Below are 13045 nucleotides of genomic sequence, written 5' to 3'. Positions count from 1 at the left end.
AAGTCCCATAAACAGCAAGGTTTAGTTGCTGAATCACCTAAATTCCAAATTTAGGTGCTGTCTGAATTCCACCTGGATAGTCTAATATTATTTTTCAATTAAAATGCTTTTGGCTGCAATTAACAATTAAAATGACTTTAGCAGATGGGGTTTAAGTCCCCCATTCCTCACAGAAGGAACCCTGAAGGTGAGGGGCGAGTGAGTGTCGGAGAAGCTGCAGCACAGCCTTTGGCCACGGGAAGCTGCCGGCTCCGAAGAGGGGCGCCCTCGGCGCGGGCTGTCCGCATGCCGGGCCGGGGCCGTCGCCAGGAAGGCACTGTGAGACCGCAGCCGGAGACGGAACGGTTTCCTGTCGGCAAATATGCCAGACCTGGGTGACGTTTATCCCCCCATTGTTTAATCTGTACACAGAACATATATGAAAAACCGACAGACTCGGAGGGAGCAGGAGTGAGAACTGTGGGAGAAATATCGGTAATAAGTTAAGGCAGGCCGAGGCTCCGCGGTGCTGGCGGAGCGTAACCATGATTTGAAGTCACTGCAGGGAAAGTGGAAGAAGAAACTGCAGAGCAGCACTGCACGTGCGCATCAAGAAGACAAAACCCCGACGACGGAAGAAATCCACCGCTTTAACAACGACGACGAAGACACTGAAATTGTTCGAGACTTTGCTTCTCTTGGCTCGGTCATCGGTTCAGATGGGGACGGAGGCCAGGAAAGCAGGGAAGGCTGAGCCTCAAAGAACAGCAGTGAAAGACCAAGAGCAAAGACGTGACGTTACAGACCCAGGCGAAGACCGTCCACACCTTCTCATTCCCAATCACTGTGCACGGATGTGAAAGTTTGACAGCGAAGAAGCTGAGAGGAAAAAGTAATTATATATTTAAAACATGGTGTTGGAGGAAAGCTCTTTAAATATCCTGGACCACCAGAAAAATGAACACGTGGGTTCTAGAGCAAACTAAGCCTGAGATATCGCTGGAACCAAAGAGATAAAACCAAAGCTGTCCTACGCAGGAACATCATGAGAAGGCAGGTTCTTTAGAAAAGACAGCAACGCTGGAAAACCTGCAGGCAGCAGGAAAGAGGCAGAGCAGACTGAGATGGACTGAGTCCACACAGAAGCCATGGGCATGAGTCTCCAGGCGCTGAGCAGGCCTGCTGAGGCCCGGACCCCGTGGACGTCATCATTCGTAGGGTCGCCAGGAGTCAGAAGTGACTCAGTGGCACGTAACACACACAAGAGGTCCTGAAGTAGGTCGTCCCAAGGTTGGCTGAGCCATCTGCCAGCACTGTGAAGCCCTCAGTGCCTCTTCTCTCTCTACTCGACCATCTCTGTGTCGTCGGAGTGTCATGCTCACTGTGTCCGACGGCTAAAGCAGCTCCCTGCACCCCTTCACTTCGCAGGAAAACATTCAGAAGCAGGAAGAGAAGGCCAAACTCTCCCAAGTACTCCTCTCCTTTGATAAAAATGTCTTTCCCCAAAGCCACCCCACTGGCACGCTCTTTTCCTAGAAGTAGGTCACACACGGCTACTGTAGGCTTGCAACAAGGAACAGACGTGCTGTGCTCAGCTCTCCGCGGAGGGTGGAATCACCAGCAAGAGAAGGGAGCCCCGCGGCGGCTCGGACGCTTGCAGTGTTGTCCTGTACACGAAAATGTTGCAGGTTCACCTCCTGGTCAGGGCAGACCCCTAGGAGTGGGTTCGAGCTCTGGGCAGGGCAACCATGTATGTTTCTCTCTCACATTAATATTTCTCTTTCTCTCTCTCTTAAATCTATAAGCATATCGAAAAAGAGGGAGAAAGAAGTGATTGATGTTTAGACAACTGATAGTCCCAACCCTAAATATTTTTAATTTAAAATACCTGATAATTAATGTAGACTAGATTCCCCTTCAGAATGGTTTTTGAATGAGTTTAGCGCTGTGAATCCAATGTTGTTGAAGAAACATGTCACCACCATGGATTTTAGATAACTACACCATTGAGAGTTAGAGATTTTGGTAACAAAGACATTTGATGATGACTGATGCTCTTTTTCCTGTTTTTAGGTCAACAGTGATCTTGTTTACATCACAGCTAAGAAAGATGGCACTCATGTGGTAGAAGCTGTAGATACCACCCACATTGGGAAATTAATTGTGACCAAAGAAACTGGAGGAGATGGCATGAAGGATATTACTGATACCTACAAATTTCAAGAAGGTAATTGACTATACTTTAATGATGATTTCTTTGCCCAAGTCCATTTAGTACTCACCAGGTCACTCTGAGACGTGTCCCGGAGAATACATGGGTAGTTACAGCACATGTTAGTCTGAGCAGAAGAATGAACTCTCACGAGCGAAAGACACCTCACACTTGCAACTTTTTATAATCATTTCACTAATGTGTTTGTAGGAGCAGAATTCCCCTCTACGTGGCTTGTGAAATGATTTGATTTTAAGTCATATCTACTATAACAGCATATAGAATATATGAAAGAACAAAAAATAGCATTAAATCCTGTAATCCTATTAGAAAACGCTGTATAACTAATGTAATTTTAGTTCAATAATAGGAATGTAAATAACAAATCACATCTGTTTAGTACCTCATAGACTATTTCTACATGCATTGTTCCGCTGAATCACCATGGAAATCCCTTGAGGCAGATGATACAGTGTTAAGAGGACAGTGCAATCTTCCTATTTGGGCCAATTAAGCTGAAGGCATGTTTCAATTATAAAATAATGATAAGGTATTTTTAACTTTCACTGGGTAGAGTTTTAAATGGAGCCATTGAGTTCAGTTCTGTCAGTGGGTACAGATCACACACCCTATGCCTGGAACCGTGTTTGGTGCTGGGATCATTGCAGTGAGCAGGATCTGATTTCTGTTCCTGGCCAAGCGATAGGGTCAGTATGCGAAGGGGGCTTTGATAACACAGAGGAGGGGCTCTCAGTCCAACCAAGAGATTCTGAAAAGGCAATTGTAGAGAGAAATCGTAGACCACAGTTAAAAAACGCTGGCCAGGGGTGTCCAGGCAGTGGGAACATGGCCAAAGCATGGAGGTTTGAAGCACCTGGTGTGCTGAGGGTCCTGCGGGCATCACGAAACATCAGACTCAGAGTGCCCAGTGGCTGAAGCAAGGCTGCCCAAGGTCAGGAGGTGAAAGACAGCAGACAGGAGGAGAAAGACCTCAGGGGCCTTGGCAGGGGACGTGGAATGTAGAAGCTGCACCGTCGGAGTCCTTAGGAGTGGCATTTATCTTAGTGAATGGATAGAAATGATGAATACTTAGATATATCTAAATATCCATCAGTATTCCTGAAGTGCTAAGGCGTGCAGAATTTGTTTTAAATGTTTTAGACTCTCTGTGCTCTTATTTACGAAAGCAATTTGCACTATAAAGAGAAAGTTTGCTGAACTGAGAACTCTTGTGCATAGTATTAGAAAGTCAAAATTTCTATCATCTGAACTAGTGAATTTTTGCTGTATTTCTAAAATGATTCATTCTTTTTTTGGTTACATGTCATCCATTGCACAACATAGATACAAAAGATTTTTTCTCCTAAAAAGCAGAACGTTGGGGGGCACAATAAATTTGAAGACATAGCAATAGAAACAATCATAAAAAAATGTTTTTGTGCTAGAAAAAAACACATGATAAAACAAAACAAGCAAGCAGTACACTCTTGTTATGGAGTTATAGGCAAAAGGTTTGAAAAGGAAAAATAAAAGTCCATAAAAAGGGTAAAGAAACTAGCTGTAACTTTCATTCATTCATTCATTCATTCATTCATTCATTCAACAAGTTGCTATTTACCACGCCCATATTTTCAACACTGGGTACCAATAGAGAATTCATAGCCCTGCTTTCCCGTCTAGCTGGAGAGACCAGCAGGAAGTAAGCCCTCACCAAGTGTGGGATGGGTGCCCTGAAACATGGGGGGACGGATGCTCTAGGGCATAGACAAGGGCGTCCTCAGCCAGACTCAGGGATTGTGGAGGGTGTTAGTGATGGGCTCACTGAGATGGAAAGACAGACGGAAATCGGTCAGGTGGCATGTACATGGGGAAGGACTTCAGGAAGAGACCGCAGGACAAGGACCGTGGATAAACTTTCCTAGCGTGGAAGAAGTCCTGATCAGTCAGGGAACCAGAGGTAAGCCTGCAGGTAGCTGTCCAAGCCATTCGCTGTCTTGTCTAAAGCATTCAGCAGAATGCCATCAGCTGTCAGCTGCGGAGGTGGCTGCGCAGTCCAAATCAGGGTCAGAGGTCAAGAAGGGAAGGATCCACAGTCCACAAGAAAAAGAGTCAGGGGCTTGGCCAACAGATTAAAGCAAATAAAATGTGCCAACTCTGAATGAGGGAGACATTTATGGTCCAGGCCTACAGAGTTTGGCAAGAAGGCAAGGCTCAGATCAGTAGACTGTGTCGGGGTCTGGTCTAAACAGGAGAACCCCCAAATACCCATCAATTGTTACAAGAAAAAGCCATCATGCTTCTGGGCTAGTCTGATCCCACGTGGATGGATAATTAGCCTCTGAATCAAAGGTGGCATGTACCTTTCACATTCTAGCTGTGGGAATGACCGAGCGCCGAGACTGCTCTGGACAAGGGGAAAGATGCTGACCATCGGCATCGGCCAGGGCGTCCAGAGGGGCTGGCGGCACCGTGGCCAAGCCTTTGCCACATGGATTCTCGTTACTGCGTCTCTCATGTCATTTCTCTGTCCACATCTGCGTGAGGCCACTAAAAAGGGAATTATTACCAGATTTAGGGATTTACTGTTTTAATTAACTAAATTGTGGATAGATCATTTTTCACTTTGATAAACTAAAACTTAACATTAATTTTATACCTTTTATACTATCAAACTTTGAAAATCAGAGTCTTTAAAACTTCTGTGGCAACATTGCTCCTTCATGGTGGTGTCCGGTCCCCTTCCTCACTGCTCCGTCAGTAGCTCCCTCTGTCAGTTGTATTTTCTCTCCTCTATTGGCTCCTTCTCATTAGAATTTCAGTGTTTAAAAAGTTTGGTTCCCGCTAAGGGCGCGTACCTCGGTGCAGTTTGACCCCGGCCCTGGGTGGGGTCAGGTGGGTGGCAGCCAGTCGGTGTGCCTCTCTCACATGGATGTTTCTCTCTCTTCCCCCCTCTCTCCCTGCCACTCTATCTATGGATGCAAAAATGTCCTCAGGTGAGGATAAAAAAAAAAGTTTGCAGAACTCTTTTCCAACAACATATCCCCACCACACACACCCGCGCGTTCCCCTCACCTCCATGTCCCCGGGTCTTGGAAGAGCGCCTGGCAGCCCGTCATTTCCTTCCCCCGCATTCCTCGCCGGCCGCGCCCTGGGCTCTGCCACCAGCATACCCTTGGGGATCTCCCGGTTGCCAAGACCACCTGATTGCCACGTGGAATAGACGTTCTGCAGACCTCAGCTTGCCGGGCCTCCTACACCCTTTGATGCTATTACTCACTCCCAAGTCTGAAGTTCTGTTCTCTTTGTTTTAGTGACACAGTGTCTCCTGGTTCCACCCCAACCCGCTGGGTTCTTTTTTCTATCTCCTTCTGCACACTAAGCTCCCCTTCCCTTACTCCCTCCGAAAATTACTTTTACTTCACTCTAAGCTCCCGCCCTTGGGTGTCATGCCACCTCCTTTACGTCCTTTCTGCCTAGCTGGTGTCACATCCGCACACACACTGATCATCCCCGTAGCCGGCTCCAGTGTAGACTCCGCTTTCAGCTCCATGTTTGCCTAAATGCCCCACAGAGACCTGACACGGAACCTGCCCACATGCCACCTCTCCCACTGCCCCGCCCCAGGCTACTTCTCCGCACTCTACCGCAGTGAAGAGCACCCGGTTCACCCACATTCAGCAGCTCGACAGGCCACGGAGCAGTAAACCAGTGTGCTCGGAGCCCGCTCGACTCCCTCTGCTCCTCCTGGTCTCCGTGGCCACGGTCTGAGACTTCCACGGCCTCACGTATGGGAGGCCCTTAGCGTAGGGCCTGATGTCTAGAAAGTGTCCAATAAAAGTAAGTTTCTGCTACTGCTAGTAATTGTATTATTCCTGCCATACCACTGCTATCGGCTTGAGCTACGCTAGTTTTCCTCCAGGACACCTGCCCCAGCTTCCCAACTCCATCTTCCTTCCTCATCCTCTTGCCCTCATTCTAAACCCTGCACTGCTGCCAACATGACACAGTTAAAGTGCCGATCCCAGCCTGGTACCGCATGCTGCAAAGCCCCGCTCTGCGGTCACCTCCAGGGCTCCACGTGCCTCTGCTGTCGGCCTTTCTAAACCCTCGCGGCCCTGAACCACGCCCACCGGGCTCCTAGCGGCAGCCAATGAGCTGCTGACAGCTCCTCCAAGAGCCAGGCTCGCACCTGCCTCCAGGCCTTTGTTCTCACTGGGGGAGGAAAACCTCTGTGAGAAGCCTCCCTGCCCCCAGGTGCTGTTGAATCTCCGAGTCTCCTGCACACACAGAAACCTCTGCCGGCGTCTGTGATAGACACGTGTGTGGGATGGGGAGGCTGTGCCTCTCGCCTGGGCACAGTGCCTGGACATTGTCGCCATGATCACATGAGTGCTGACTCGAGGGGCGCTTTCACCGGTGACCTTAACTGAACGTCCAGTGTCCTACACCCGACTCTTGGTACTCACGATCATGATGGAAGTTTGTGTCTGGATGAAAGCGCGGGGCTTCTCCCACCCTCCAGAGCCCGGTGCCAGGCTGAGTCCTAGCCCAGAGCACGCGGAGCTGGCCTTGTAACCGGGGAGACCATGTCATGTAGTGACAAGTACAGGCCAAAGGAGATCAAACCAGGCAACATGTCAGTGAGAGATGAGAGAGGGCTGGGGCTGGAGACACAGTACACAGGGTGATGGGAGAGGGCACTCTGAGGAGGTGACATCTGAGCTAAGACCCCAACAATGGGATGAGTCCTCATCAAACACAAGGGCACTCTCGTTGCATCCCAGTTTCTGACCTTACTCCTGGAGGCCACAGAGGGGTCTCAGGAAAGATCATCTGGCTTTAGACCATTCTCTCCCAGCACTCGATGTGGGGCCTGGTTCAGGGAGACGTCAGAGCACGAAGCACAGCTGCAGTGACGGGGTGGGGGTGGGGGTGGGGTCCGCCAGCTCCCGGAGACCTGCAGCTCCTGCCTATCAGGCCAGCCGAGCTTCCTGTAGCACCTGCTCAGGGGCAGGCTGACCCGGGCGGGAGCTAGAGGTCCCTCCACCTATGACAGGACAGGCTATAAAGTCTCCGTAGCCCCCCAGCCCTCCACTGCCCCTTCCCCTCGTCCCAGACAGCTCCGCTTCTCTCCCCGGAGTAACCTCTCTGACCACGTTCCTGCTGCTGGTGTTTGCCCTGCATCTGCCTAAATGCACATTTGGTACCCATCCAAAGCAATGGCCGTTAATGCTCTCTCTCCAGAGCTATCTGCCAGATGCCGAAATGTTTCAGTGCACTTTCCTGGTCACAGCTCGTCTTCCCTTCATTACTGCCTCCGGCATTGATCTGTAAACACGCGCTCTAGCCAATGCTTGTCCTAGACAAATTGTTTCTGGCACATTCTGGCAATCTTGACAATCAGAGCAATTGTTAACAGGCACACACACACAAATACACATTTTCGATTGTTTGCAACACCTTCTGGCATTTCCTCTGTCTTTGCAAAGTACCAGCAGCTGCCAGTTCTCATGCATGGACCACCTCTAATCCACTGAACTGCCCTAGGACGTTGGCTCCCGTATTACAAACCGGGATGGTAACAGCAGCGCCTGCCTTGCTGAGCTGCTCCGAGGATTAATGAGCTAGGGTACAATCCGTACTTACACAACAGCCATCACATAGTTAGTTGTTGGTGATAACTCACTGACCTCTTCATCTCCGATGCTTTTTTATTATAAACTAAGTCAAGTGAAAGATAGTATCTTAAAATGAACATCATTATAAAAGCCAGCACTTTTATTTTGAAGTGCTTGTGCTTTGTTTTGGATTTTTGCTAGCCAATGCCATGACTACTTTTTAGAAGTCAAACAATGTGCCTCTCTGTTTTCCACAATACACGGAGACATGCCCATAGGAATTAGGACGGTAAAGAAAATAGGAACCATCTCCCCACACCTCCTTAGTCCCTGTGCCCCAAAGCCGAGTCTTTGTCCCGGGCTCAGCAGAGAATGTGAGCCCAGCTTGGGGCCAGGAGCAGCAAGCTCTGAGCCCTAACTTGCTCCTGTGCTTCTCACTGTCTCACATGCAAACAGCAGTGTTTGTTCTTCCAGACACACCCCTTCTCCTCCTCTCCACACTTTCCTCTCCATCACCACCACTTTGGAAACCCTACATAAGACATATTCCTAGCCCTGGCCGGTTTGGCTCAGCGGTTAGATCCTCGGCCTGCGGTCCGGAGAGACCCGGGTTCGGTTCCCGCTAAGGGCACGTACCTCGGTTGCAGTTTGTCCCCGACCCTGGTTGGGTCGTGTGGGTGGCAGCCACTCGATGTGTCCCTTTCACATCGATGTTTCTCTCTCTCTCTCTTCCTTCCACTCTATGTCAACAAAATATTAAAAAATGTCCTCGGGTGAGGATTAAAAAAAAAAAAAAAAAAAAAAGACAATAAGACATATTCCTAGAAACAGCACACATGTCCCAAACAGCACACGTGTCCATAGCTGCTCCTCAAAAGGAAAATGTGTTCGGGGTCACAGGACTTTGGGAAATCTTGATCAACAAGTCTCCCACAGCAAGGCACGGTTCCGGAACCTTCCGCAGGCTGCCGGACGCTGGGAACGCCCAGGAGGCACTAGGAGCCCAGTGCTCCCAGGGAACTCGGCCTTGGAGGCCCTTGGCGGGAAAGGCTTGTCAGCAGTTGGCTGGAAGGGAGCGTGGGGCTGCTCGGGAGACAGCAGTCTCTGCACTCTGCCGCAGCCACTGGCCATGCAGGAGGGAGTGGAGGGCAGGGTGCGAGGGGCCAGGCTCTGCTCCACGGGAGCCGTGGGACAGACCCATGTGGAAGAGAGGGGAGGAAGACAGGTCCTGGGGAGACCATGAATAGGAGAAAATTGAAATGCAGAAGGTGGAATGGCCAGATGCGATTATTGCCAAAATCTTTGCTTAGAGATCCCCAAATTCTAGCCACATGGCTAGGACTTGGGGAGGGAAGCAAAGTGAACGCATTGAGGGGAGTTAGATTTTACCTATTCTGCCTTCTACACCCTGGGGTGGTGGGATGCAGAAACCACTGTCAGAGCACAACAGGGGGGCTGCCTGACTCAGCCTCGGGGCAGGGCAGGACTCACGGGAACTCTGTTTCGCAGAGCCTGTGGCGTAGGAATGTTCTGACACCTGCGTCCCAGGAAGTGGTGTGGCTGTAGAGACACCCACAGGCACGCACGCCGGCCTGGAGCTCAGCGTGCTTGTCACTGAGACCTTCTCTCTAGTGGGCTGCGTGTCTTTCCCCCGTCATCATCTCTGCATCTCTCCTAGGACAAAAGGAAGAGAGACTGGCCCTGGAAACTGCCCTGATGTACGGGGTTAAAAAGCCCCTCAACACGGAAGGCGTGGCGAAACCGAGGTCCGACGTGACCATGGACTTCGAAGTGGCAAACGCCGTGCTGGGCAAAGACTTCAAGGTCACCATCACCTTCCAGAACAACAGCCCCAACTCTTACACCATCACTGCCTATCTCTCGGGCAATGTCACCTTCTACACCGGGGTCTCCAAGGAGGAATTCAAGAAGGAGACATTCGATGTGGCCCTGGAGCCCATGTCCTGTAAGCCAATCGTAGGGCCAGTCCCACGAGTTGTGAACGTTAATTATAACTTAATTTCTTGCTACTTAGAGTGTGGGCTGAGGATCTGAAGCATCCGCGTCTCTGGGGAGCTGGTTAGAAATGCAGACTCTCAGGCCCCTCCCACACCTGTCAATCAGGATCAGGATCTACATTTTAACAAGATCCCAAGGGCACCGAGTGCCTGGGAAAGACTGCGAAGGACACATCTCACAGGACAGGTGCCCTGGCGGTGCCTCTCCACCCAGTTAGGCTTTGGGGGGCTGCTCCGTCAGGAAGGATGGGTGTTCTTTACCATTCAGAAGGCAGGGAGAGCTGAGCTTTGTGTAAAAGCTGTTTCTCAATATTGATCTGCCTGATACTAAGCACAGGGGAGAGGAGATGGGAGGCTGCATGTGCTGTCCGGAGCCTCTGCGGGGGTTTTCTCTCTGCCATCTCTTGGGGGACTCTTTCTCATCCTTGATCCCTTCTAGCCTCCCCTGTACAGCCCCTCCAAAGCATCTTCTTCACTACAAAAATTCAGAATATTTTAAGCAGAATTGGGATCAGTATGTAGCACCTTGTGCTGGATTGCAATTTCATTTTCATTTCTTGGGGTCCTAGCATTCAGTGGGCTCAACAGCTGGTCACGCAGCTGGCAGAATGAGTCCACCAGAAGGCACTGTCCCCAGGCAGCTGAGGTACAGAGCAGGCTGGGAAGGACCTGAGCTCTTCAGGGCTCCGGCTTCTGTTGACCTGACGTGTGGCCCCGAGAAAGAAAAGGGAAAAAAAGTATGAGAACAATAATTTCACGAAGCAGAGAACCCAATCACATCTCCACAGTGTTCATGCGTTCTGGATTTGGTATCTGTCCCAAGCCACAGTAAGTTCAGAAAGATATTCCCATAAAAATGGGAAACTATTCTTAAAAATCCTAATTCTGAGAAACCTGTCCAAACTTGAAGGAGGAAGCAAAGCCCCCTCGTTTCAGAACCGTGACTTTAATGATTAGGAGATCAATCACCATGGTATTTTCCTTGGAAACAGGAGGCGCTGGCGCTTTGCCAATCCCCGGAGGTCGGAGACGGAATTCTCACTCACAAGGGCAGTAGGAGAGTTAGGATCCAGGCGCAGTGGGGAGGTAACAGACCAGGCGCAGTGGGGGAGTTAGGGTCCAGGCGCAGTGGGGGAGTTAGGGTCCAGGCACAGTGGGGGAGTTAGGGTCCAGGCGCAGTGGGGGAATTAGGGACCAGGCGCAGTGGGGGAGTAAGGGTCCAGGCGCAGTGGGGGAGGTAACGGACCAGGTGCAGTGGGGGAGTTAGGGTCCAGGCGCAGTGGGGGAGTTAGGGTCCAGGCGCAGTGGGGGAGTAAGGGTCCAGGCGCAGTGGGGGAGTTAGGGTCCAGGCGCAGTGGGGGAGTTAGGGTCCAGGCGCAGTGGGGGAGTTAGGGTCCAGAGGCAGTGGGGGAGTAAGGGTCCAGGAGCAGTGGGGGAGTTAGGGTCCAGGCGCAGTGGGGGAGTTAGGGTCCAGGCACAGTGGGGGAGTTAGGGTCCAGGCGCAGTGGGGGAGTTAGGGTCCAGGCGCAGTGGGGGAGTAAGGGTCCAGGCGCAGTGGGGGAGTAAGGGTCCAGGTGCAGTGGGGGAGTTAGGGTCCAGGCGCAGTGGGGGAGTTAGGGTCCAGGCACAGTGGGGGAGGTAGGGTCCAGGGGCAGTGGGGGAGGTAGGGTCCAGGGGCAGTGGGGGAGTTAGGGTCCAGGCGCAGTGGGGGAGTTAGGGTCCAGGCGCAGTGGGGGAGTTAGGGTCCAGGCGCAGTGGGGGAGTAAGGGTCCAGAGGCAGTGGGGGAGTAAGGGTCCAGGCGTAGTGGGGGAGTTAGGGTCCAGGGGCAGTGGGGGAGTTAGGGTCCAGGCGTAGTGGGGGAGTAAGGGTCCAGGCGCAGAACCTCCTCACGGTTGTTTACAGGCAGCCACTGTGGACTTTAGAGCCTGAGCCTTGGAATCGGCCAGACTGGGTTTGAGGTGACTACGTGGCCTGCTAGCTGTGTCCCGAGGCAACCACTCTATCATCTGAGCTCACTCCTCATCTGCACATGGAAACAGTAGCGCCCGCATCACAGGGCCGCTGGTTCACCCCTCGAGCCTGTATCGGTGCTTACAGGGCCGGTCTGCTCTGTGCTGGAGACAGCAGTGAACAGAAGTGCCCGCCACCCTCATGGAGTTCATGGTCTCCTGTGGTGGGGCGGGGGCTCGACAATAAACAACCACACAAGGGAATGTGCAGGGTGGCTGGGCATGGCATAGGGAACTAGAAAGCAGGGTAAGGGAGACGGGCAGTGATGGGGGAGAGGGGGTGGTCAGGGGAGAAACCATTTAAGAGAAACCTGGCAGAGGGCGGGAGTGAACTTCCCAGCCAGCAGAAACCATGGACGCAAAGGCCCTGCGGCCAGAGCATATCTTCTGTGTTCCATGAGCAGCCGGAGACCCGGGTCAGGAACAGTGGTAAGGGGAGCGTGTGGGTGAAGACCCTGAAGAGAGCCGTGGGTCCTAGTGAGGACCTCAGCTTTGTTTCCAAGCGGGCAGAACGGACCATGAGGTTCTGAGCGGAAGTGTGCAGGATCTAACCGGCTTTGAGCGGTCACCCTGGCGGCGCTGCAGAGAATGGACCGGGAGCAGGGCTAACCTCAGACAGGGTTAGGATGCTGTTGCAGTGGTCTAGTGAGAGGGTGGGGCAGGGAGGAGGTGTGAGAACTGGTCATGTGCTCTGAAGGCAGAGGCCCCCGGATTGGCTGGCAGATTGGGTTGTGGTGCGAGAGGAGAGTGAGGAGGGGCAAAGGAGATACAGAGGTGTGAAATGGTTCGCCAAGGGTAGCCTCTCAATGCTAACTTCCAACATGCTTACATTTTAAGAAACTGAGACTGGAAAGATGAGTTGATGTGTTCAAGGTCACACACAGCAATTAGACAAAGCAGATAATAGAAGCCAGGTCCCATTCAGGCAACAACTGGGTGTAACCCTGGGCCCTAGTGGGCCAGTTTCCTTACTTGTGCCCTTGTACCTGGAGTCCAGCCCCACCCCCAATAGGGAACTATGCACAATCCTCTTCCCACCTCACAAGAGCCCCATCTCTCAATCTCCTTCTCCCCCTAACCCATGAATCAATGAGCTCAGAAGAGTTAGTGAGCTAGAATGACATAATACATCAGACCTCTCGGACAGTGATCTGGGGACAGCTGGCCAAAGCTAAGCTGGACTCCGTATTAACACAGGTCCCACCCCC

At 51.6% G+C, this 13045-nt stretch overlaps 1 protein-coding gene across 2 annotated transcripts in view; it reads left to right on the top strand.

The window, feature by feature from the left end:
• The window catches only part of F13A1 (coagulation factor XIII A chain), a 183916-nt gene that overhangs the window by 148401 nt on the left and 22470 nt on the right, over window positions 1-13045 (top strand). For both annotated transcript variants that reach the window (XM_036256890.1, XM_036256889.1), the window contains 2 exons: window positions 2053-2206; window positions 9488-9775. In XM_036256890.1, coding sequence (XP_036112783.1) covers window positions 2053-2206; window positions 9488-9775 — 442 coding nt within the window. The remainder of the gene's footprint in view (window positions 1-2052; window positions 2207-9487; window positions 9776-13045) is intronic.

The sequence above is a fragment of the Molossus molossus genome, unplaced genomic scaffold (genome assembly GCF_014108415.1).
Source record: "Molossus molossus isolate mMolMol1 unplaced genomic scaffold, mMolMol1.p scaffold_m16_p_12, whole genome shotgun sequence".
Lineage (NCBI taxonomy): Eukaryota > Metazoa > Chordata > Mammalia > Chiroptera > Molossidae > Molossus > Molossus molossus.
This window is presented reverse-complemented; position numbering and strand designations above follow the sequence as displayed.